General features: G+C 43.7%; 2 protein-coding genes across 3 annotated transcripts; one reads left to right on the top strand and one right to left on the bottom strand.

The window, feature by feature from the left end:
* Positions 1-1,038: 1,038 nt before the first annotated feature.
* LOC148659388 (tetraspanin-3) lies at positions 1,039-13,740 on the bottom strand. The gene is made up of 7 exons (XM_088641557.1): positions 13,530-13,740; positions 7,972-8,163; positions 6,992-7,066; positions 5,660-5,761; positions 4,948-5,100; positions 4,232-4,315; positions 1,039-2,104 (listed from the first exon to the last, which is right to left on the bottom strand). The coding sequence occupies exons 1-7, from the start codon at positions 13,590-13,592 to the stop codon at positions 2,012-2,014; spliced, it is 762 nt and encodes a 253-aa protein (XP_088497683.1). The 5' UTR covers positions 13,593-13,740; the 3' UTR covers positions 1,039-2,011.
* Positions 13,741-17,486: 3,746 nt separating this feature from the next.
* LOC148659387 (uncharacterized) lies at positions 17,487-26,149 on the top strand. 2 transcript variants are annotated; one of them, XM_088641536.1, is made up of 13 exons: positions 17,558-17,624; positions 18,376-18,961; positions 19,386-20,085; positions 20,546-20,605; positions 20,987-21,039; positions 21,187-21,331; positions 21,775-22,121; positions 22,899-23,127; positions 23,692-23,809; positions 24,206-24,329; positions 24,774-24,885; positions 25,745-25,857; positions 25,998-26,149. In XM_088641536.1, exons 3-13 carry the CDS (start codon positions 19,411-19,413, stop codon positions 26,065-26,067), a joined length of 2,046 nt encoding a protein of 681 aa, XP_088497662.1. In that variant the 5' UTR covers positions 17,558-17,624; positions 18,376-18,961; positions 19,386-19,410; the 3' UTR covers positions 26,068-26,149. The 2 variants fall into 2 exon arrangements, with proteins under 2 accessions (XP_088497661.1, XP_088497662.1); XM_088641535.1 differs by lacking the exon at positions 18,376-18,961 and having other exon boundaries at positions 17,487-17,624.
* The last annotated feature ends 509 nt before the right edge of the window (positions 26,150-26,658 follow it).

Raw genomic sequence — 26,658 nt, 5'->3', positions numbered from 1 at the left:
AACCGTTCTGAAAAATGTATACAAAGTATTATGAAGAAATATTTTTCTCCAACACCAAGTTACCCACGTTATATACTGATAGCTCATTCAGTCTTACTATTTTTGATTCATGATACTTCAGCATTATCTAATTATGAACTACAAACTTATGTCCCAGCTGTAGTTTTCAGGAATTATTACTGAATCAAGCATTATTTTCTTCTGTTTAAAAGACAGGACTGTTAGGTTAAAGGTTAAATGTTAAGACACTTCCAGAATAAAAAGCTGGTATTTTATAGGAACAAATGGCACGATTTGAAAAAAACTACATACTATCCCTGGGAAAAACGTGAACTTTAACCCCTTTCAGGACAAGGGTATTCAGTCCCCGACTCCTACAATAAGAAAGCATTGAGACAATACACCATTGTGAATTAGCTTGCTTTGTCTGCAGAGAAGCCATGGAACTATAAAGGCATTCCTAGAGTTTGCCCTATGGCTGTGCAACTGTTTTGTTAAAAAAAAACCCTAAGTATTATAAATATTATAAATCTATTTATAATAAAATACTCCTGGAGGAAATACACAGTGCTTCTAGGTAAAATGTACCAACACTTGCAAGTAAAATCTGTATACATATTGGATAAATTGAATGCTTTGTGGTCACGTTTTGTATTTTCATCCTCTCCAAGACCTACCTTGACGCAAACTACGCTTTCTGACTGAATTTATGTTAAAATGTAAATCACGCAGAACTAAAATAACAGGACTATTTCCAGCTCTTTTGTACCCAAGCAATATGAGAGTCTCCACTGATGAATTCAACTCCAATCGGTCACTGAAATCGCTGCTGCCGGGGGGAGGCACACACTTCCAGTTTCTCATGCCTGAGAAGCATCTCAAATATGCGAAACGAACTACAAAGGCAGACAGAATTTCAATTTTAAATCCTGACCTTCCTGCATTTCAAACAAAAAGACTTGCTGTCAGACAGACACCAAGTAAAACCCTCCAGCACAGAACATCAAGAACAAATAACACCACACAAAGTAAGCAACATGACTTGTAAATTTGTTCTTATTTTGTATTTCATTTACAGAGATTTATTTCATTGAAACCTATTTACATTTATTTCCTGTTTTACATGATAGTGTTATTCTACACAGCTACTTTTGTCTCAAATCAATTTTAAAATCTACTTCTTAACAGTACACCCCACACACACACACACAACTTCAAAAGAAAAATTGGACTATCAAAACTAAACATTTTTAGTACAGAACATGTAGTTTTTATAGATTAATCCCAAACAGCCAATTTTTAGAGACATCTCAAACTGTTAGGTGAAGGATTACTTCAAGAGCTTGAATCACTGATCAATTTAAAGTTTGATTTCCTAGATTGGAAACAAATCTATACAATCCTTTATCTACATACAGACCTCACGATACACTGAAATTAGGCATACTCAAGAAATGCAGACTGGTGATGGGCAGGGACTGTTAGGAATTGTACACTGCAGTAACACCAGGCACCCTACAAACAAATGGGAGCTCCCCATCTTTTGTATTTACATGTAGTATTAAATATTTATAAAATATTTGCAAAGTCCTACATATAGTGCAAACTGCCACACAAGCAAAAAATAAAATTCAGAGTATTTTTTTAGCTTGATTAGCAGACGTCTTGTTATTTCCACTGCCCTGCAGGTTCACTAAGGAGGGACTGTGCAGCAAATTTCTTACCTGGCAGACAAAAGAGCCGACATTTTTTTAGTGTTTGTTGTTTGGTATTTTGGCTAATAGCGTTTCAGACCATGTTAAAAGAAATGTTTAAATTAAAATACTGTACCAACTTCCAAGCACAGAAATAAATAATTTGCAGCTGTACCCATCACCAGTGTACACCGTAGGCAATCCTGAATTGTGCAAGGTGTGCTTTAGCTCACTAGAAGAGAAGAAAGCTAGCAAGCGCCTGCCCTCTCGAGCCTTCCCACACAGACAGGACGGCAAGCCCGTGTCAGCCCTCCTCCTCACGCATAGGTGCCTCCGGTGATGAGCAGCTCGTAGGCGGGGTCCCGACTCCTCCGGCACAGCACGACGCAGGCACACAACATGCCCAGCATCTGGGGTGAGGGAACAACAACAACAAAAAAAAAAAAGAGGTCAGGAAAGGACGGTTCGCTCGTGGAATTCCACACGGTACCACGCAGCTCGGTCCCGCCAGCCGGCCTCCCAGCGTCCCGCACACAGGCGGCCCACGAAGGGCCCGCTGGCAGGGAACGCAGAGGCGAGGGGGGGGGGAATCCTTTTGATTTTGAATAGCGAACCAGCGCCGATTTGGCCGTGGAGCAGCTCTTCTTTAGAAAGCCTCCAGGACAGAGGGTTACGAACGGGGGAACGAGGAAAGCATTCTAAAACCTACCGCCCAGGGCAGACGCCGCAACCAAATCGACTGCGGCTTTCCAGAAGTAAAAGAGCCCCCCCAAAGAGGCCTCTGGAATTAAAGCAGGCTGTACTTGAACAGCCGTCATTGGGCCACAGGAGAGCTTATCCACAGCCCCCCGAGAAATCGAGAAATCAAATTACAGACGACTGACCCGCCATCAGCAAACACCGAACATCGCAAAACCATTCCCCCACAACACAGCATTTACAAGCACTTACACAATCCATTTTTGTGCCATCCAATCATCAAACACGTGTTCATAATAAAACTGAAAGATTTTGTTGTCTATTAAGAATCCATGATATACTATGGGGGGATACTGTAGAACTGCAGTGGTTATTTAATCTGACAGTGCAAGTCTGCATTTAAAAAGTAAAACAAATGTGCCTTTTTGGAAGAATTCATCACCACTGGATATCCAGCTGTGATCAGTGATCCACTCATGCTGTGCTATTGCCCACCCGTTTTCACAGGCATGAAGGAGGTGAAATACAGGAAACAATGCAGATCATGTTACAATGTGAAACAGGACACCTTTTGTTATTTACTGATACTCTATCCCACAGCTCAGTCCCTCAAAAAAGCAGGGTTTAAATGTCCTACGCTCTCCCAGAACTCAACAGGAGTCTGCACTTTTATCAGGAGAGAAACAAAGAAAATATTGGTCTCAATAAAACAATTACTCTTTTCTAGTTACTATAAAAATCAAGTTGATGTTTATCTAAAGGGTTATTAAAGTACCCTTTTTTTGTTTACCAGTGCGTTAAATAGATATTCAGAAGTTTTTCTTTAGCTTCACAACATAAAACCTAAAACTAACACCTACCTTTACTGCACCTCACAGAAAACATTGAGTATACAATACACGATAAACATGGTTTAATTTACTGTGTTGTTTACTCATTGAAAGCAATTAAAATACACACGGTATTAAGTAATGGAACAACGTAGAGATTATAGAAAAATAGTTACATCTAAGTACCATCTGATAAAAAATGCACAATGCAAAAAAAACTGAGTGCAGATGTGCCATAGTGCTGCTGTATAAATAATTCAGCATTTTTTTTAAAGAGGGTGGAAATGTACTGTACCATATGCTGGCCCTGTACTTTGGGTTCCATTTAATTTGCCTGAAAGTTTAATTTCTTATTTCAGATACTCTAAGATATCCAGACATCTTTTTAAGCCAATGATGCCTGCAAGACTTCTAATTCATCAGATTTGAAACTCTCGAAGTGAGAAGTACCTATTCTCGAGGAGCCCCAGCTGAATTGCCCAAGAGCCGAGATGCGGTCATGTGCAGACTCGACACAATTGGGTCAGTGTACAGGCTCAAGGCCTGCTCACAAACCGTCCTGCTGGCTGGAATTAGTGCAGCTCGACTTCCCACTCACAAGGTCAGAGGACTTTCCATGCTGAAAGGAGCTGAAGTAAAATCTTCATTTCTTTCCCCAACATGTTCTTTCCTTATGATAATTAGACTGGATTTGTTTGTATAAACGAGCAATTTTCCACCTAAATTTGGCACAGCCTCCAAAAGCTGTTGGAGGATTAAAAAAAAACCCAAACAAAAACATATAATGCAGAACAATGTGCAAAACAGATTAACAGCTTATTTTTAGATTGTGGTGACTGGAACTAAGTGAAGCATGGCTGTTTTTTCCAAAATAACGTGGCTTGCATTTTAAGTTTAATATGTATAACTCAGCAGTTTACCATTTGTTTTTATTCAGCTAATGACAGGTGTTTCCATGTTTAACAGAAGGGATAGCTTTGTCCTTTATTTTTTTTCTCATAACCTCACCTGGATTGCTGCAAATGCCAGTGCTGCCCAAATGACATACATCATAATCTCCTTCAGCTTCTTCACAACAAGGGCTTCACATCCCTGGAAAGAAACATCATGAAGGTGACATTCCTGGGTTTTATCACTGCAGTTTAAAACGAAAGCATCACTAGTGTTTGCGAAGTTAATTCACAATCCGCAAAGCCACACAGTAGCTATGCCCCAAGCATTAATGCAGCACACCCCACCCTTGCGTGATGAGCAATATCCAGAGAATGCTGTGCACCTTTGAAGTTGCCTGATGAGGTCATGCGAAGCAGGTGCTGAGCTGGGATCTGATAATTACCCTGCCTTCTTAGTCATTTCAAATAACGATATGGGTGTCTGGTATTGTGCTCAGTTTCTGTTCGTGCCACACCAGTGAAAGACTATTGTGAATTTAACCCTACACGCGGTTATCTCTGGTTTTCTGTATTACAAGACGGGTAGCATTCATCTATGACAACTAAGACATTCTGGGAGACTAGAGTCTATAGCCAACATAACTGACTCCTCTCCCCACACCATCATGCCACACAGGAAGGTGTGTGCAAATTGAAAACCTGCGCACCCCACAGAAACAGAGAAAACATGCACGGACCCAACATGAGTCCTTAATGAGTATCGCAGAAATGCAGACCAGCTGGACCTCGCTGAATCAGAAAAGACTCGAGCAAAGCCTGCCACTCACTCACCTCTGGGTACAGGTCTCCGGGACGAGCCAGAGTGCCTGTGCAGTTGCTAATGGTGGATTTGCAGCAGCTCAACGGTACACTGTTGTTCCTGGCTTCTTTAAACCACCGTGTGTTCTTCCAGTCAGAGTAGTTGTGGATTCCACAGCAGTGAAGCTAGAAGACACAAATTCAGATCTGAGAGTCATCCTACAACCCAGTTTAACATGTTTGATTGTATCTCCTATGCCAAAGGCATTTTCTGCACTTTCCTCCTTTCAGGTTTAAGAAAATGTCCTACCCAGAACTGAACCTTTTCATTCTTGAACAGAGAAGATTACAAGGGGGCCCCAATAAAAATATTCAAAATCCTCAAGAACACTGACATGGTCAACAAGCAGAAAATACATGGAAAAGTGTTTAAAAAAAGAGAACAGTAAGGAGTTCTTTACTCAAAGAATTGTGGGAGTATCCAAACGCTACCCAGCATTGTTAGGCTGAAGGTGATACCTTGGCTTCCTTTAAGCCAAGAAATAGCTAGATGCAATCCAGGATTCAAGAAGCTACTGAACACCAAACTGGCCCTTGCTTACTTGTAAAACTTTAAAAGTCTTTTTTCTTACGATCCTCCAAAAATCACTGTACTGTCAGAACATTGTGTACAAAAGTACCATTGCCATGAATTATAATTTTTAAATGGGGATGCATTCAGTGATGTATGACTGAGCAAACTCACCTGTCTCTGTACATAGTCAATAGCACGGCTCGCAGCATCTGTGTTTGTGCCATTGTATTCATTGTACACTTTCTGAATGGAGCTGTCCACCTCATCTTCCACCTGTGCAAAGCCAACAAAAACACCATTCATCTGAAAGATGCATCAAATTCCAATCCCCTCTTTAATTTATTTCAATCTTCTTTGGAAATGCACAATGTTATGTGGCTTGGTTTTTCTCTCACATTTATGCTGTGACGTTTACAAGAATGCATTTTCCCTTTTGATAATGTATCATGCCAGAACACCAAAGCTGTTCCGATCTTCTCTGTTCTTCCAGAGAAGGAAGCGATTAGAGATCTAGCTACTACAACTACCCCACCCCTTTATTTGCATGTCAGATACTTCCTCATCCATTACAAATAGTTGTTTGACTAACTGGGGATCTTTAGGATCAGGGCTGAAGATTCCTGGTTAGACCACTGCAACTCAGAAAGAAACATTAACGAGATGTGTGTGGGCCTGTATGTAGATCATGTCTTATTTGCAGCATTTATAGATACAAAATTTTGTTTTTAATAATAAGAAAACAAAAGATTTTAAGATGACAAAGGATAATATTTGGTCAGCACATTTTGCTCTTTGTGAATCAGGCAGAGCCTGAAAAGCAACTGCAAATCTTTTCCATCAGTAACGAGATGTTCGATAGTTACGCTGTATACATGTAGAGGCCTTAAACTCAAAGAAATAAACCAGACACACATCCCTGGAGGATCTGTGGGCTCAGCATGTGAAAGAGTCCTTATTCACGCTTCAGCACTGGAAGAACATTAACGTCCGTGTCTCGTCTGAACTGGGTTAATGCATCCCTGTGAAACAAAATACTCCCCGAGACTGAATTCACAATAAAACCCATCAGACTGTGTTTGGAGTTAAGCCTAATTCCAGCAGAAGCTGAAATGCTTCAAAGCTGTTGTTCAATTAAGGCTTCAGTATTTTACAGTGAACCCCTGCACATTACAGTGTATCCTTTCAATTTAGAGATTTTAACTCCAATACTCCACGTAATCTCCTAGGTCACGGAAGCTGTTTTTCTTTCTAAACACAACTCTGAAAATAGATTGATAAAGGATCCGTGTTCCTGGCCTAAGTACTTAAAAGAATCTTTGCAAAACATTACATTGTTGACTACAGTGGCAGTATCGGTTAGCAAATTTACCATGCCTGTATACTGATAACAGTACTGTTACGAGATGTTTCTAGATCGAATAAAACTTGATTCTCAAGCAGCTCAATAGAATGAAAAAAAAGCCCAGCCCATTCTAAATATTTACTCACCGAAACTGTACTCACCTTTGCTCGGTAAATATATCCAAGAACCACCACAACTACTTCAGTTACAAAAACCAGCAAGAGGATGATCACAAACTACAGGAGAAAAAGAAATAGAATAAAACATTAAACAAACAGGACATTCATCTTAGAATCTTTAAGAATCAAGAAAAAGAAGACCTGGGTGTAACGTGAAATCCATGGTATTTGTCAACTGCTAATGTTTTTTTAGAAAAGTTTTCTTGTTTTTTTATTCCCTTATTTTAACTGGCAAGACAAGACTGGCAAAAGAACAAAGCTTCATTGACAGAAATGACCCATACCCACTTATAAAGCAGGACATTAGCTATGGAGTAAATGATCCATGGTACATCAGCAGAATCCCTCCTGTCATCTGAGCCCATAACTGGACAAACAAACTTCAGTTTCAAACTTCTTGCAAAATACACGTCTATAATTCCTCCGCATTCACTTCTTCAGCAAAACTGCCTGCTAATTGAGGCAAACTATTGCATTATTGTACAGAATCAGAAATCACAAGAAAAAACATCTCAAAGGTCACGTGTCTTTAAATTCAAACCACAGCCCCACAAAATGTTCGGTGTTAGGATAGATACAAAGAGGACATTGAACATGGAAATTAATACTTACATTTACGTTTGTTTTGTGTACCAGTAAGCAGAAACCCTGCTACACTACCCCTGCTCAGCAATAAAGATGGGATAAATGAGAGGATTTATGATGAAACATGCTGTGCGACTCCAGTGAATTCTGAGGGGGAATCTGTTCAAATACCCTGACTCAGACAGTTTTTGATGCCAATTAGATTCAGCATATTTACTTGCTTGCCCCAGTGAACTGAACTTCCTGCTTGAAAAGACTTTAATTCAGTTCTCAGGTTTCAGGCCTGAGTGACAGCTCACAGGCCTTGTACCCAGCTCGTAACTCAAGCCTGTTGGCCACTGATAGATGAGAAAAAAAACACTCTGTAACGGACTTACAGTCGCCAGCCCACAGCGGCTCTCTCTTATTGTGGCACAGCATCCGACCAGCCCGATGATGAACAGAAGAGTCCCCACGGCGATGATGACGACAGCGGGAATCAGCGTGTACACGTCTTCGAAGAAATGGTCATAGTCGTCATACGTGATGAACACATAGGCGCCAACGTAGCACAGAATCCCTGCTGCTGCCTGCAGGAACAGCAGAAGGGGGCAGTGATGGAACAGACGTTCAAGTAGGGAGCCGCGTCGGCATGCGTAGGCTGAAAGGAACAAGTAAAGGTTTATTCCACGCTGAAAAGAGAAGAAAAGAAACGATGTTTTGCCCATGGGGCCTTCTTCGGGTGTCATGGAACAGAGCAGGGCAGATAATCGCCCCCACGTAGCTCAGGGATCCCCATAATTTAAAAGAACAGCTTCCAATTCTCCCCTTCTTTTCACCCAGATGGTAAACATCAGGCAGAGTTCCCTTCCTCCGTGACCAAACCAACTGATGCATTCTTTGGGGTGCCTTTTGCCCCCAGATAACCAACAATCAGGATATAAATCTTATCCTCACAAAGTATGGACTCTAAAATCCCTGATATATCCAACCATGTCGAAAAAAATCTTAAGAACAGAAACTCCAAGGAGTTCCAAAAAAGCTCTTTCAACACCCCACACTTCCAATGAACTTAAAAGTCTACAGGCAGCTCAATGTTTACTTCCCAGAGTAAATGACATGTTCTTTTACAACCTTGTATTTCATCAGCCTACACAAGGCTGCCTGCTAAAGAAACGTAGAGCAAACCTTGAGCACACGCTCAACTTCTGAAGCAGCCAGCTTTAAGCAAACCAGCTATTAACTATATAACCATTTTTACCACAAATTCAAAACAAACATTAAAGATTAAAACACAGCTTAAGGAATTAACAATGGGCAAGAGTTGAATTCCTCCGAGCAAAAAAAAAAGGTTGTTGGTGCTAAACTGCACCCACACAAAGCTTAGGGAGAGAATCCATGGTGAGCACATCGGCACCATCCAAAATACAGGTGTTGTTCCGGTTCACATCCACTAGAATAAAGATTATCTGTTGCTGAATGCAGACAGGCACCTCATGATCATAACAGAGCTCATCTGTTCAGCCACAAAAACCTGCAAAGCTTGCTTGCATATCAGATAGCATCGCAAGTCAGAGCGCACACAGACGAGCCCTCCCGATTCCAACATTTTCCCTTCATCAGAAAATGCTTCTTGGGGGTGGGTCTTGTGAATAAAATGGAAATGCACCCAGCAAGAAAAATACTCTAGGCTCCACTTAGCAAGCCATGGGCCACTTCAATGACTTCCAGAAACTCTACTCTGAAGCAAACTAAAAAAACCATACAATAGTGCAGTACAAAACTCATGCTGTAGCACTGCCCCCTCTATCCAGAACATAAGGAGGGTCTGAGACCAGACAATTTCTCCATCCCTGTAGGAGGCGCCACTTCATCACTGGCCATGGAAATTCAAATCAAAACAGCCAATCAGAAAAGTGAAACACACCGAGAAAACCGTGAGAACATGAAAGGGCAACATGCAGACTCCACACCAGAGGAGCTCAAGGTCAATTCAAAGTTTAGACCACAAAGCTGTAAAGCACCTGTGCCTACTGCCACAACATTATCCCCACCACCTAGTGAACACAGCATTGTCCCACAGACAGTTAAGAAATAGCAATGTCTTACACTGCTAAAAAAAAGTGCACTTAGAGTATTAAAGGGATTAAATGCAGTGGGCACATAATGTCTACTTTTTGCAGAGCCAAGGAAACTATCACGAAGCATTATCTATGCAGGATAGTCCTTATACTTCTAGAAGATGCAAGGCGCTCTTTGAAAGCTGGAAGTGCAGTAAAAGAGAACACAGCATGCGAGCTCTGTGAAGAGCCACTAAAACTGGGGGCCACTTCTGACAAAAGAGCCGTGCTGCTGCTGGCACAGCGCCGACCGGGGCCCTTCAGCTACTGGCAACACTGCGCCAAAACGACCTCTCCAGGCCACGGCAAGATTCCGGCTCTCATCGCCCCCAGGACGCGCTCCGATTAGACAGCTCAAGACCGCAGGATCAGTCGCCACTCTGACTTGGAGTGTGGGAGCACAGGAACTTTCCACACCGCCAAAAAGATGTGACAAGGAACATGCATGTGCACACCTTCAGATTTCATAGACGTTTTGACCCTTTAGCGCTAAAGTTCCAAATCTATTTCCTAATGTTATTTTTTATCGTCAATGGAAAACTGAAAAAAGTCAAACATTTAAAAAAAAACATAGCAATGCAGGTTCTAAAGCACAGCACCTCACTGTTTCCCTTTGTGAGGTATATTTAGAACCAGGACAGACACTAAACGTAAATTTAAACATAAAATCCCTGTCTTTTGAATGAAAAAGGATTTTATCAGCTGTTTCCGAGTTATTTGGGTAAAGGACATTAAAAGCACAGTATATTAGCAAAACAAAACATAAAATATTTTTAAACAAAATGCCTCTGGATATGCAACCCTTTAGTTCCCTGCACCATTCCACTTTAATATATGACAGAAGCAAATACTTGAACAGCTACAATGTACTGGTTTAAAAAAAATAATGGGACCATAATCTACCACTGAGTGACCTCTACTGCAGGACCAGCTGGAGCACATTTCAAAATACACAGACATCTGATGTCTAGATTACTTGTTCGAGAAGCAGATACCTTTATTCAATAAGCATCAACGTGCCTTTCTTTCCTTAAAGCTCCTCTGGTCTGAGAACAATCGAGAGAAAGTTTCAGACTTCAGCTGTCATGATGAATTGTTGTTTGCAATAAAAAGGCCCCTTAAGTTTCGAAGGCCAGGGCATGAATTTTAATGCAATGGTTAGTAAAGCTTTCTGTTAAATACACCCCCCTTCGTGGACCCAGGGAGATGTTCTCAGAAATGAAAAATGTACTCTCTTTTATCAGTATAAATGTTTATACAGTTCATCACTTAATATACTGTTACATCACTTGAGCAATCATTTAAAAGCTTAGCACTGGGATGTCGTGATTACAGCTTTCAAGCGCAGCTTTGTGGGTTATTTAGAAAGTAATCAAAGAGATCAGCACTAACACACGTTACCCCTAACAATAAGGCAGCTGTACATTCACAAACTAAAACCCATTACCTTGGACCTTTGAAATTATTCCACATCTAAACTCCAAGTTTTAAAAAGCCATTTTGAAAAAGGCACCGATCAGACGTGGCTTTTTAGACACATGCCCAAACTGCACCCTCACGGAATCTGCTTAGCCGCTAATGCTTCAGGAAAGCTCCTGCTTGTTACAAAACATGCTTAAACCCTGTAACAGACAGCCTGTCTCGGAGTCAGATATACTGCCTGTCAGGGGTGCCTGCCTTTCACAAATGTCTGCGCTTAGTATTTGATCCCAACCCAAGATGGTGATAAGAAGCTGCAGATAAGAACCTTTTAAATTAGAGAAACTGCAAGCCGACTCAGAAACAGAATCTGCCCATGAACCTAGTACCTGACACCGTCTTTCAGTGCTAGAGACAAGCCAAACCTGCACACCTTCTAGAAAGCGTTATAGGGATAATCCAATAATCTGAAGGAGGTTAAGAACTCATAACTGCTGTATTCCAGGTCCTGTCACTTTCTCTAGCAGGAGTTTGTTTGTTTGTTTTTTTTGCTTTGCCCTTTCTCATTCATCAAGTCCTGGAACTTGTGACGATACCTGTGTGGAAAAAGCATTATTGTAACTGAGCCACTCCAACGGGTTCATGAAAACCGCGCGCTGTTGGGGCACTCCGAGGTGGCAGGAATTGCAGCTGTGGACAACAGGTTCATATTCATTCCAGCCAATTACATACCACTTTGTCACACTAAATGATCCCAGGGCTGTGTATCTAAATCCACACTGGACAAACTGCAGTGTGTCCAGAATTTGGCAGCCAGAATCCTGATGAGGTCACGTGCAAGGGATCACATTACTCCTGTCCTGGAGTCCTTACACTGGCTTCCTATCAAGGTCTGTGTTCACTTCAAAATCCTCCTTACTCACCTATAAGACCCGGCATGGCTTAAACACCTCAATACCTGTCTGAGTTATAATCTCCCTACTCCCCACCTCGCAGCCTTCATTCCTCTGACTCTGGTCTCCAATCTGGCCCCCAAGCTCCTCCACATCTATGGGAGACAGGGTCTTCTCCTGTTGTGCCCCAAAGTTCTGGAATTCTATCCCCAAGGATATCAGAGAGCCACCATCTCTGTGCGCTTTCAAATCCCAACTCAAGACCTTCTTCCTCAGAATATCTTTCACTTCATTGGGTCAGTCCGCTCCTTCCTTCCTCTTCTGCTTTCTAGCTCATTTAATTGTGCCTATTTTGTTACCTCTTCTCCTTAATAAACTAAACTAACTTAACTAAATAAAATAGATATTAATATTATTGTTGTATTAATGCAAGGAACGGGGGCGGACCCACTTTATCCACCAGTATGGCACTGAACAGCTTCAAGCAGCTGTGCACCATGTCTTTCACAAATGCCAGACGTCGGGACACAGGACACTGGGAAACTAGCGTCTCGCTGAGCCCTCAGTATTGCACTCCCCTGTGCGCTGGGAACACATCACCCATCGTCCTAGCAAACCTGCACACAGGCCGCACGAGTTAGATGTATGAACGGGTCGACTATCTCTTGTTACTGTGCCGTGCACATCGCAAAATGTTACTAAACTGCGGCTCAGAGGCAAATGCTGTGTGGATTCCAACAGCCTGAGCACGGAGGGCCGCAGAGAATCGCAGGACTTTCTCCTTGAGGTAGTCCCCCACATCGCACAGCCCGCCAAACGCAATTCACGGCTTTAATAAGAAAATCCAGGACAGCTCCTAACATTCCTTTCGTTCCTAATCGCGGAGAGATCAAGGCACACATCCGGTGCCGCAGGAAACTCGCTCTGATCCACATAGCGCAGCTACAGCGGACTATCACCCCGGCTCTGCGCAGCCCCGAAACGGTCATGAACAGCACTGCCAACACCGGGCACTCTGAAGCCGGTGCACCGTGTCGGGGAGAATCCCTTTACCCACAAGAAACATTTTCTATTGCATCGTTTTACCTTTCTGGACGTTTGGTCTGGTGTTCTGAAAATCAGCCTGCCTGCATGTTATGATGAAGGTACACCCCACCTGTCCATTTGCACCAGGTACTTCGCTCCCTGCTTCCATTTTCATATTGAGCTACTGCCGCAGTGCATTGCTATCAAAATAATGCCCATCTCACCAGCAGCTGAAACGCCTTCCTGTCCCACTTGCGCTCAATGTTGTGTGTATACCCTGAACGTAGCCGCATGGAAGATGTATAATCAGACGTCTACGTGGTGAAAAAACGAAATCTTGTTCTAGTGGCGATCTAAATACATAATACGCACAACCTTGTCATCCATTGCTCGTCTAGATCACGGCCAGTGCCTCCGGGCCTGTCCATAGTTAACCTCGATTCGCTGCGCAGACCAATCCTTACACAGACGCACTCCAAAAAAAAAACACCTCCTTACCCAGAAGATTAGGTTGAGGAAGACCAGGACCGTTTTTGACGAGGTTATGCCGCACTGTCCCATAGCTACCAACGCGATTCCGCCGGAATTCGGGTCTCGAAACGGTATTTCTTCGCGCAAACCGCTAAAATGGCTGTCCGCCGCCTCAGCTCCGCTGTCCCGGTCTGTCTCCCTGCGCCTCGTGAAAACCCCACGGCCAGCTGGCTCGCGTCACGTGACGAGATGAGGTCATCCTTTCTGCAGCGCCGTCCTCCCCCCCCGGATTTTAAGGCGAACTGCAGAACTGATGCCCTTCTGAGACTGCCCAACCCACGACCGCTTTCACGCTCTTGGCCTCTGAACTCCCGCACTGACGGGAGAATGAGCTTTGACTATCTCACGATGGGATTCTATTGTTTTCCTAAACACACTTAAGCGCAAATCACGTGGAAAATTATAGTCCGTTTTAACGTGTTCTGCTGAGGGAGGATCACACTCCGAACTTTGCTAATGAACGCTTTGCTGTATCTAATAGTAAACTCGGGAATGCCTCTGTTTTGAAACGCTTCACGAAGTTTGACCTTTCTGGGCTTAAAGAGCCTTCTTACATGGAATCTCCTCACCAGTTAGAGGATGCATATTGTGCTTCCTGCTCCGTTCTGGGGATGCAGGAGAATCACTGGAATAGAGCTCAAATCCCATCGCGGGAGTCGGTAATGAACTGGCGAGTCCTGTCAAATATGCCCATGTTGTTGTAATGCAATTTACATTGTGGAAGGTTGGGCTGTCAATTTAGGACTTCACAACATCGTGTTGATGGAATCAAATCCGTTTTATTTACACAGATGCATAGAAAGGCAACCATTGATTGTGATAGTTCACTCCAATGCCTACTCTGGGACAGGTTAGTTGTGCAAATTCTGTCCTTAAATGCCAGCCACCTGTAAGTGATACACCTACATTCTAGGGGTAAGTGTTTCCAAAAGACAGAAAAAAGAGTTGAGGTCATCCTAAAATAATTTAATTCCATTATACATTGCATCCAAATGCACAGTGGCATGAGCAGCTTAGCACACACAACAGAGCTCCACACCTCCATCTAGTGGTCAAATATAGGCCCCACTCAGAGGAGTGAATGTTGTCTATTGCAATAAAAATGCCCCTATCAATTAAATTATTGACCATAATACAAACCACTTTCTTGATGTGATTATCCCACACGTATATGAACAGTTTGTTTACCACAGTGTTGTAGTGTTCGTGATCGGTGTTTATCCCTTGATCATAATAAAGAACGTGGTTATCTGTGTTGACAAAACCAGGATTATAAGAGCTGTGGGCACTGTTATAATAATAATAATAATAAACTTTATTTTATATAGCGCCTTTAAAGGTGGCTTCTCAAAGCGCTTTACAGGATGACAATAACAATAAATAAGAAGACTACAACAATAAATAAGAAAAATTTCACAAGACAGGACACAATTATAATTACAGCAATACAACAATAACAATAGAGGAGACCGTGGAAGATGGTATTAAGAAGAGCAGAGGGGTGAAGAATGGAACCAGTTAAGTAAAGGCTTTTCTGAAAAGGAGGGTTTTGAGTCTGGATTTGAAGGAGTTTAGAGAAGGTGACTCTCTAATATCCTTGGGCAAGGAGTTCCAGAGCTTGGGGGCATAGCAGGAGAAGGCCCTGTCGCCCATACAATGTAGACGGGCTTGGGGGACAGTAAGGAGGGCAGAATTTGAAGAGCGGAGGTTGCGAGGTGGGGAGTAGGGCGATAAAAGTTCAGACAGGTATTGAGGTGCCAAGCCATGTAAAGCCTTGTAGGTGAGCATGAGGATTTTAAAGTCTACGCGGAATTTGACCGGAAGCCAGTGCAAGGACTCCAGGATAGGAGTAATGTGAACACTTGCACTAGATCTGGTCAGGATTCTGGCTGCTGAATTTTGGACATACTGCAGCTTGTTCAGTATGTGTCCCTGTCACACAGCCTTCGACTGACACATTCCACTGGCCTAAGTGATTCATTCTTGTACACACACAATCTGAACCTTAAGAATGCACCTCAACCTCTGGCAGGAGTAGATACACTTGTCGACTTTGGATGTAAATAGATAGGGTGAGAAAAGTCTTCCCCAGAGTTATGGTGTCCTCCCAGCCTGACTCTGGGAACTCCCATTGACTCAGGACCCCTGTATGAAAATCACCAGTATAAGTAATTCATTCCATACTGGGCCCTCCTGGAAATAGAGTGCAAGTCTACAGATCATGCTCATGAAATGCAGAACTTAATTTCTCTGACTTCCCTATTTGGTGGTCCAGTGGTGTTACAGCCCCTAAGTCCTGGGTTCGATTCCAGGTTAGAGTGCCTCCTATGCGGAGTCTGTGTGGTCTCTCTATGGTCTTGTGAGTATTTGCCTGGTGCTCCATTTTCCTCACTCCTTCCCAAGACATGCAGCTAAGGTTAACGGCGTCTCTGAACACAGCCCTTACCAGGAGTAAGCAATATGGATGAATGGACAGGCCCCCAATCAACTGTGCTGTAATCCAGACAGGTTCTTACGATATAGCTCACACGAGCAATACAGCAATACATACAGCATCATAGAAAATGGAGGGAAAATGTCGCCAGAATATTAAGACTATTACTAAATACAATATTTTAAACCAGAGACAAAAGCCTAATTAAAACATGAACACGATTTTGCCTAAGCCAGTGCCTGAGAAAATAGTTTTGAACTATATTCAATGTACATTACAAAGCAATAGAGATCCCATCAACACGGCAGCAGGAATTCATTCAATCTATCCTATTTGATTTTAAATTCATAGAAAACATACATGTGCCAACAAAGAATGTGCAAAAATGAATGTCCGGGGACTTTTTACCTTGGAAAACTAAACATTTATTTTGTTCAGTTTCATTTTTTCTAAGGCTATAATAATGCATGGAATAAAAAAGAAGCAATATTCAAATGAGATAAAAAATAAGAACACAACACTCTGTTTCTAGCTAATTTATATATAGGAGGAGAGTTTCCCCTGTCACCAGAGGTTGAAAATTTAATACACAAGGACATGTCTGTAAGGAAATGTCTATAAGGACATTTAATCTACATCTTTCGACATTTATGGTCGAAGCTCTTAGTTCTCAAATTTTCCACTTCCATTCTTCAAGTAGGGAGCTGCGTCAGCATGTTTAGGCTGCAAAGGAACAAGTAAAGGTTTATTTCATGCTGAAAAGAGAAGAAAAGAAACAATGTTTCTGCTGTGAGTGCTTCTTCAGGTGTCTTCAGGTGTTCTGTTTCATTTCTTCTCTTTTCACCGTGGAATAAACCTTTACTTGTTCCTAATTACAATTCTGTCAAGTTGCAGGCAGTCTGAAAATCAGATTCCCCTTCAAATTTTCCAAATCTTTGGATGGAGATACACTTAGACTAGCTGCAACCTAAGAACATAACGATGTTCTGTAGAACAACACGTATTATTTATTCTCTGTGTCGCACTTAAAATCAAACCCTGTGTGATGAAGATCTCCTTTGCAATTATCAGTTAATTGCTTCTCTGTTTGAGTTGCCTGCGATAGGTTGTGTGTGCATCACGTTGCGGTTTAGTTAATCTACTTTTTATTCTTAAATAAAATCTTAAGTAAAATATGTTTTTAATCGCAGTACATTTTATGGACACGTTGTCTTTATTTTGTTATTCTGCAAACTCTAAGTAAACTACTGTAATTTAATTAATCCGACGACCGTTGTATTTTATGTGCGAGGATATAGACTCCATTGGGAAAAGAAAGTGACCTGGGATATTGTCTCGTGTTTCATGGATGCGGTATCTAAAAAAAAACAAGTTGCCATCAGTACTGAAAACAATAATCTAGTTCATTGACGTCTTCGATTTCATTTTTTATTAAACACACCCCGTTTAAATTTAAACAGTCTCTAGATAAATTTAGATTTTCAGCACCTGAAAAGCACTATAATGTATCAGGCCAGTAACATCCGGAAGGAAACGTTTCCCGTCGGAGCGTTTAAGCCAACGCGCTGCTCGGTGTTTATTGACGACTGTCTATTTCTGCACATCTGACAGCACGTCTTCAGTGAAAGGTATGACTGCGAGCAGATAAAAACAACTCATAAAGAGTTAATGTGTTCGTTCTTGTTGGTACTCAAAATTAATTTAACTGATTAAAGTTTGCTTTTGCTTAGTACAACTGTTGAAAAAGGTACTATAATAAATTGTACTGTACAGTACCCGAGGCAGGTAACATAACTCAGCTTTTTTCACGAAAGGGAAAACTTTAAAAATGATTAAGGCATATATGTATATGAAGTATGTGCATAATAAAGACATATTTTAGTGTTGTTAATCGTAGCGACATGTATGGTAGCACCGAGGTTATTAGCATGACTTGGCATTAGTGCTAGCTACAGGTTCATAGTCCACAGTATAACGGAAAACTGAATTCAAACTGACATTTAAGTGGAACAACAGGTCCCTGTAGCGATCCTTTACCTTACGCATTTAAGGAGAAGATCTAAATTTCATTATCATTGCACAGTGTGGTAGGAATCATGCAAAAAATAAATAAATTAAAATCCTATACTGAGAACTGGAAAAGGAGCAATAGGTTTTAACGTCTGCTTTCCTTTAGGGACACTGTTTCCTAACTCATGCTTTGCTACTGTTGTAGTGAAAATTACTCTCAGGACACAGGCATACTGAAGATCTTTACTTTTATACATTTCTTAAGATAGATAAGCGTGTGACATAACTTTTCTAGCTTCTCTGTCCTCAGTTCTCTGACAAATATTTATTTTGACACCGAATAACACTTTGCCCCTGCTATCTGTCCAGGTCATAGTCCTCCTCATTCCTTTCTCACTCAAGTCATACATTTGAGAGAGAGACAGAGAGAGTCTTTCTCATCCCCGGGGGAGGGGGGCAAGTTGTTGCACAGCAGCAGTGTTGGTGTAGAGACAGACAGAAGAAAAAAAACAAGAAGGACAACAATATACATATTTGCATGGAAGGTCAAGTGTTAAGTAACGATATGGCTACAGGTATGAATGAGAACTTTAATCTGTTGGTTTTGGAGATGGGGAGTCTGTATCTGCTTTCTGATGGGAGTAATTGGAAATTATTAAACAAGAGGTGTGAAGGATCGTCGCAGATGGACTTTGCTTTACACACAACACGTCTATCATAGATGGAGGAGAGGGCTGGGAGATCAGCACCAATGACCTTCTGACATGTTTTCACCAGACTGCCCAGTTTGTTCCTGCTCCTCAGATTCAGGCTGCCAAACCAGCAGATCAGGGTAAAAGTTACAACTGATTCAAGGAAGGACCGGTAGAACAAAATCAACAAGGAATCATCGACCTTAAAATGCTTGAGTTTCTTTAAGAAAAAAAGATGCTGTTGACCTTTTCTGAGGAATCAGGTCAGTATTGGCTTTGAAATTAAGCTTGGAGTCCAGAACAGTCCCCAAGTACTTGCATTGTGCTACCAGCTCCCCTGAATCTCCCCCGATGTAGGTTAGGGTGGGAGTGTTGGTGTTTTTCCTGAAGTCAATTATCATGTCTTTGGTCTCGGACACATTTAGCTTGAGGAAGTCCTGTTCACACCAGGTGCCAAACACATCAACGATTGGTCCTTGGCTCCACTCGTTTGCTTGCAGCAGGCTAACAATGACAGAGTCGTCTGCAAATTTGATTATGGGTTTTGAATGGTGATGGCTCTTGCAGTCGTTTCTGTATAGGACAAAGAGTAAGGGAGATGATACACATACACATTTGTACCGCGTCGTCCAGTTTTACCCCAAAGATCACGGAGGGATCATCATTAGCCTAATTACTGTTGTTCAGTTGTCTCAGCAGTTGGACACAAGTCATGGACAGCCCAGAGGAGCCTCTCCAGCAGACACAGACAGAGAAGGAGAACCAGAGACAGGCCAGCTCATCGCACACCCAGCAGGTGTGCCGTTTCTTCTCCCAGGGGAGGTTCTGTCAGTTTGGCAAGAGATGCCGGTTCCTCCATCAGAGAGGAGTGGAGAGCAGGTCCCACCTAGCAGCAAACAGTGATGTCAGCAGATGTGAGAAGCAGGAAGAGGACATCAAGAGTGATGCCCAGGACTCCAAGCAGGACCATGGTGCCTCCGAAGGTCTCAAGCTCGGGGGTGTTGGCCAGCAGACGTCCCAGATCCGCAGGGCTGCCCCGTCGATGAGAAAGAAAGACAGAGCCAGAGTGCCGTGCCGCTACTTTCTGTCCGGGCACTGTGTCATGGAGGACAGGTGTCGGTTCTGGCACCCGGAGCAGGTGCCTCCCCTGGGAGATGACGTGCTGCCCGGGCCGGGCCCTGGGCCGCGCCCCACGAGCCGGCCGGCTGCCGCGAAGGAGGAGGTGAGGCTGAGCGAGATGACGCCCGAGATCGGCAGGCAGCTGCGGGAGACCGAGATCAGCCAGCTGGCCAAGCGCTTTCCTAAGGACCAGCTGATCATCCAGGAGAGAGAAGATGGCCAGCTGACGTACTACAGAGTTACCGTGCAGCCCACTGATCCAGACTGGGTACTTCTTCTTCTTCCTCTTCTTTTTAGAAGCCCAGAGCAATTGATAACATGATGATGATAACATCCCATACCAAATATTGAAGAATATATATTATGTGTGCAGAACCAGTGGATTGTCTAAATCTGCATTTGACTTTCAAGCCTTTAGTGCAAAGCTGGTGTGAAATTCAGCATATCAAACTATTAGTCATTAAATTAATGAAACAGACATATAGAGCAAGGAATGCGTAAGAAATGGTCCCCAAGGCCCCTCTAGGTGAGGGGGACCAGCTGCCCAGCGGTTATATCCCTCAGCTGGACTGGGAGCACCTGGGAGTCCCCTGGGAGGAGCTGGGACTGTTGATGGGGAAAGGGAAGTCTGGTCTTGCCCTGCTCAGCCTTTTTCCATCACGACCCTCACCACGTGGACCAGGTTAGAAAATGATGCCGATAATGATGATGTTGTACTTATTTTGCAGCCCTTTGACCTGAAAGATATTGACCTCATGGTTAACTTCCCACCATCGTATCCAAAAGAGGTAAAGACTCAAAAATATCCCCGACATATCCCTGACAATTGCGAATCAGTTCCACAAGATCCACCGTAGTTACATCAATGCTCTTAACCAAATGAAAGGAACACAGCAACACAGGGATGTACATGTAGGTAGGACATGAATTGATTGCATGTCACCAGGACTACTCAGATATGATCAAATGTGGATTTTATTTTAGGAAGGCTGTCTGGTTGTGTCCTTATCAAGCATGGTTTAATTATTGTGGGTTAAACTGATATGACTGTGCATGGTTGTTATGAATAATGGACTGATATGTAATACTATTATTTATGTAGTCAGAAAGTTCTGATAACCCAATTGGTTGAGATGTTTGAAAAGGGTATCCTCTTTTTGTCTTTCCAGGTGTTCACACTGGAAGTTCCAGAGGATCAGGATTTGCCTTCTGTTATGGGAAGGTGAAAGAAAAAGCAGCCCCTTTTCTGACACAACTTATTTTTTGGTTAAAATAAATGCACGCCCAACACCCGACATGATACGGGCAAGAAACAAGTCCTGCTTTCCTTATAAGAACGCCTCCGTGTTTGTCCCTCCCCGCCCCGCAGCCACGTGTGCCGGGCGTCGCGGGATTGGATCCAAGCGAAACACGCGACCAATGAGCTGCTGGGGAAGGTGGAGCTGCTCTTCCGCCCCTTCCTGCGCTGGCTGGACCGCAACCTGGAGAGGCTGCTCACCGAGGGGGCCAGGCTGGTGAGCGCACTGAGGAGAGCGTGTCCGGCGTTTAGGCGCAGTGAATTTCGCTGGACCCTCTTTGCAGAGGCGCAGCCCCCCTGGACAACAGAGTGAAGAGTGAACCAAGGGGCACATGCAAAGGATGTAGCTGTAGATGGGGAGGGTTTACGTTTAATGTTTCAAGTTTATTTCAGGTTGAAAGAATGATTATGATTCACCTTCTTAATGTAAACGTTTGTGAACGTATGTACAGTACAGAACCTTTATCTCCTTTTACTGGCGAATCTAAAGGGTTTTTTGTTTTGGTTACATGCTCTTCAGGTTATTCTGCCCTACCACTCTCACAGTAAAATCCTCTCATGTGTGTTTCTCTTTAACTCCGTCACGGCTTCACTTGTGAGCTGCTCGGGGGCCTCAGGCTGTCTGTTTCAGACTCTCTGTATTTGTCTCGCTGTCCGCAGCTGAAGAGGGATATAGATGCTGAGCGGTCTGGGATCGAGTTTGTCCCGTACCAGCGCCTCCAGGCTGCGGCCAGCAGCGACCGGCCCGCGGAGGCCCCTGAGCCCTGCGGCAGCGGCGGCGAGGAAGGGCACGACAGCACGGACAGCCGCAGCGACTCGGAGGAGAGCGAGGAGGCAGGCGGGAACGGCGAAGGCTGCGATGAGGAGGCCGCCGGCCGTGCTGTGGAGAACGTGAGGAGTGGGGAGCCGAGAAAGGGCACCGAGGTGAAGCTGATGGGTCTGCAGCTGGGCGAAGGGACGGCCACTGTCACTGCCAGCCAGATCACCGTCTCCCTGCAGTGCAACAGGTACAAAGGCAAACCCTGCCTGAAGGGCTGCTCTGAAATGTGCAGAGCCCCTTTCCGAGTCCACGCTCTCTCTTTATGACCGTGAATTACAAACCAGTGAAATCTGATCATACATATCACTTTTTAGACCTCTCGTTAGACTTGTTTGGAATAGTGTACATGGCGTTGAAGGACCAGTAGGTGGCGCTTGTCCCTTGGAACCCATATTTCTCATCCAAGGTCCCAAGTGTGGTGACGGGAGACACTGCTCGGGCTGTTTCACATTAAACCAAGATCCTGATTACTTGGTCATCAAAGATCTTATGGCATCGCACATAAGAGAAGTGGTGTTAACCCCAGAGTCCTGGCTAAATTAGACTTTGGTCTTGTTCAGTGTGGCCTAACTTGATATAACTGGTGAACGGTTAATTACTTCTCCACTTGATCTGCTGCTCAGTGGGGTTCTGACCCAGACTGACACAGCTGCTCACCCGGGAGCAGGAGTGGTGGAAGAAGTGGGTCACTTCCTCTTTGAAAAATTCCTTTCAGATCTTCAGAAGGCTCGGTATAATTGCAAGGACTTGTTATTATCAGTGTTATCGTTAAGTGCTTTGGCATGTACATGCAGGAGTGCCTTTGAAACCATCTCCTAATAAACAGCTGTTAATCTGTTATGGTAATGACACGTGAGTAGATTTAGAGTGCAAACTGAAAGGACAGCCCAGCACCGTCCAGACGAAGGGTCTGGACCAGGGAGACGTCCCCCGCGCTGCAGCGGTTGTGCTGTCTCTCACGAAGGTGCAAGGTGACGGCGGACCTGACCGTGAGGGGGGAGCTCCCTTGCGCCGCGCAGTGCGAGAAGTGCAGCTCCGGCATCAGCGCCGCGTTCCGCCCCGGCATGCTGCACCGCTACAGCGACGTGCTGGGCTACCTGGATCTCACGGCCGCGGTGCCCGTCGACCTGGTGCTGCAGGACTGCCAGCTGCTGGTGGGCTGTCTCGACTGCTCACAGGAAGGGCCCCTGCAGGTACCCGGAGCACAGTATAAGACTTCCAGGGGGGTTGACCGTCTTGCACTGTTTCCATGGGAAGTCCCACGAATAATGTTGAAGTTGCCCCTAGGAATTTATAAGAAAATAATTATAATGGAGTATTTGTGTTGTTTTATATATCTGTCCACGTGCAGAGATTCTGCCGTATGTGAATGAAAGGAGAGAAAGGATAATGAGTGATGCAAGGATACTGCAATAAAAAAAGTAAAGGTAAAGTTCATACCAGTGTCATAGCAGCTCATCGGGCTGGGAGAGCATGTGACCCCCATGCATACAGCTGGAAAGACTGGAGCAACTGGGGTGAAGTACCTCACTCAAGGTTCACCAGCAGTGTCTGCAGAGCGGACTTGAATCTGCAGCCTATCCGTTATGAGCCTTAAGGTCTTAGACAGTACTGTGTGTTGATATTTCAAATCTCTCGGATAATTAAAAAAAAAACCACAACACTTAGGTTTTACAACCAATAGAACATTCTTAACTTCCTCCTTTCTCTGTGTTTTTTGCGATATAACCTCCACGCCTCTGCTGTTCTTTTCCCAGAACGTGTCATACGGACAGAACAAGGAGGTGAACTGCCAGCACTGTCACAGCAAGCTGAGTATATTAGTCGAGAGCACCAGGTTCCAGTACATCCAGCCACGCTCCAGAAGCCAAGCAGGTCAGATTGTGTTCAGTGGGTACAGTATAGGATGTGACCTTAACATTAACATAGTTACATGTTTTATTAATCGTACCCTAGTCTTGAGATATGTACAAAAAGGTATAGATATTTATGTATTTCTTGGTAGGTAGTCATGAAAGTTTATTTGCAAAGACTACCTAATAAATATGAACATCTAAAAAACAATAGTCATACTGTATCCCATTAAAAAATGCTTTTCCGATCTTCCACACATCACCCGCCGTGCAAAAAAATCTGGGTGTAGTCTGTTTCTGATCCTACGAACCCAGAGACAGATTTCATTTCCCATCAGAAGTCAATTTGAATGTGAGAAAGCAGATCTTGCAGTGCGCTTTTCCTGACTTCGTTGCCCTGGTTGCTCCCTGACTGAAGGGCACGGAGACGGTCTTCAGCACAGGCAGAAGCGCTACCCCAGAGATCCCGCAGTGCAGCCTGGGAAACAGCTCCCCGCGAAAGGCACCTGCAAACACTACAAGCAGAGTCACCGCTGGCTGAGGTACAGTACGCACAGAGGAAAGGGCGCTTTCCATGCAGACGCCTGGTTCTTCACAACAAACATACATTGTGACAACTGGTTTAATGCTTCACGGTCTGCGCAGACAATTATTTCTAACATTGTATCGTTGACAAATGCTATTGAGGATTTGTCTTTGGCTTCATCTAGTGTCAGCTTCCTGGTCATTTCAGTCCTTAAGAGTTTCAGTACTATCCCTCGGGATATCAGCCACAAACAGTAGCTTTCCCTGTTATTTCTGCTGCTTTCAGAGTGCTTTTACCATGCATTTTACCTTGCTTGGCACAGTTGTTTTTATTTAATTGCCATATGTCTCCATGTTTTACCATAATTTTACTCTGGTCTATGAAAGCTACCATGGCAAAAGATGCTCAGTTTTGATCGCGGTCTGTCGTTGCTCATTCCTCGTCTTCCCCCGTCTTGCAGGTTCCCCTGCTGTGGCAGAGCGTACCCGTGTGATCTGTGCCACGACGAGGATCAGGATCACGAGATGGAGCTGGCTACCAGAATGATATGTGGCTATTGTGCAAAAGAGCAGGTGACTCCTCCCGTTCCACCAGAACCGTGGGCTCTGTTGCACTTTGCCTCGATTCAGAAGAAAATCCACAACCCACATCCAGCAGCTGCACCGGTCTGTAAACCAGTGACCTATAAATGCAACCTTTAGGTGGATTACGAGCATGTCTCACATACAGTTTTGTTTCAGTTCATGTTAAAGTAAATAATCTGATTAGATGATTGGACTCAGTAATGACCCCCACTGTGAGAAAGGTCTTTGTGCCCTAAAGGAGCATTTGGCACTCTCTTTCACCATCTCATCCAGTGAGCACAAGCCATATCGGCGAGTTCCAGCTGCAGCTGGCGTGCTCCATTCCGAGTTCAGAGTGAAATCTGGACCGTTCTTTTCTCGAGAAGGAAATAAGGCACTGGGGGGGGGGGGGGGTCATCAATACAAAATCACAGTCCTGTGAAAAAGCCTTTGCCACCTTTCAGATCTTCTGAATTTTTGCATATTGTCACCGCTGAATGTGATGGTGGAATGGGCCAGAATTCTTACAGAGCAACGTGAGAGACTGACCGCCAATTAGAGGAAGCATTTGGTTGTAGTTATTGCAGCTAAACTTAGTGCAGCCTGTTACTGAACCTAAGGGGGCGTTCACTTTTAACAGGGCTGTGGAATGTTGGATGAATTTGTTTATGAAACAGATGAATCAAGCACCAAACGTTGGTGTTATCTGTTCACTCAGGCCCCCTTTATAAATCTCTAGGACCCACATAAAGCTCTGATTACATTCAGAGGTGAAAAGATGGAAAAACGGAGAACACCTGAAAGGGAGTGGATACTTTCTCAGGGGGCTGTATTACGTGGCAGACTCAGTCTGGTTTGGTCTCCACAGCCTTACAGTAACGCCAAGCCATGCGTCTCCTGTGGAAGCATGATGACGAGGGGGTTCCAGTCCAGCCACTGGGAAGGGGGTCAGGGCTGCAGGAACAAAGCGAAGATGAGCAGGTACACCGCGGGGCAGGACGGAGGAGGCTCTGGCTTCTCGCGCGTGGGGATTCTCCAAGTCGCGCAGCAGAGCCGTTGGTTTTACAGAAGGTGATCAAGTTAGACTCTTCCTAAGTCTTTTTTTTTCCCCCCCTCGACAGGAACGACCGTCAGAAATATACAAACGTGGCAAAAACTGTGTCCCGCAAGGCAAGGAGTGTGCAGAACTGAGAGATGCTCGAGAAAACCAAGGTGGAATTGTATTTGATTTAGTGGTGGGACTGAAACATTAAATCCAAAGAGACTGAAGAAACCGTATGGCACCTTAGAATTATATTTTGATTTTTTGTGATATGAGTCGTGTCATATCAGAATTGTGAAATAACTATTTTTCAAACGGTGACAGAAAAGATAAAAGATAAATTTTCTGTTCACAGTCTGGAACCATGTAAATCACACAATACAATACAGAGCCGCCTGAATCTCAGTTAAAGACAGAATGTCAATTATATTTATGGGATTTATTGCTTTGCTTCAACTTAAACTGTAGAGTTATGCCACATTAAAAACAGGTATTATTAAATTGTATTTGGTTTTGGGCAGAACAGAATTGTGGAGACATGAGTTTAACCCAAACATACTTTTTTGCTAATTAGGTGAATTCATAGAACTTTAATTGAACCTCAGACATTTACGGTCTAAAACGTGGTAAACCAGCAGTACTAAGTTTCTTTAGGAATTTACAAGATTCAATGTTTTTATCTTGCACACATCACCCCCAAAATACATTAAGACTGAAAGTCTGTGACACAGATGCACAGT

The sequence above is a fragment of the Lepisosteus platostomus genome, chromosome 7 (genome assembly GCF_059453375.1).
Source record: "Lepisosteus platostomus isolate fLepPlt1 chromosome 7, fLepPlt1.hap1, whole genome shotgun sequence".
Classification (NCBI taxonomy): domain Eukaryota; kingdom Metazoa; phylum Chordata; class Actinopteri; order Semionotiformes; family Lepisosteidae; genus Lepisosteus; species Lepisosteus platostomus.
Note: the sequence above shows the minus strand (reverse complement) of the source record. Positions and strands in the feature narration are given on the sequence as shown.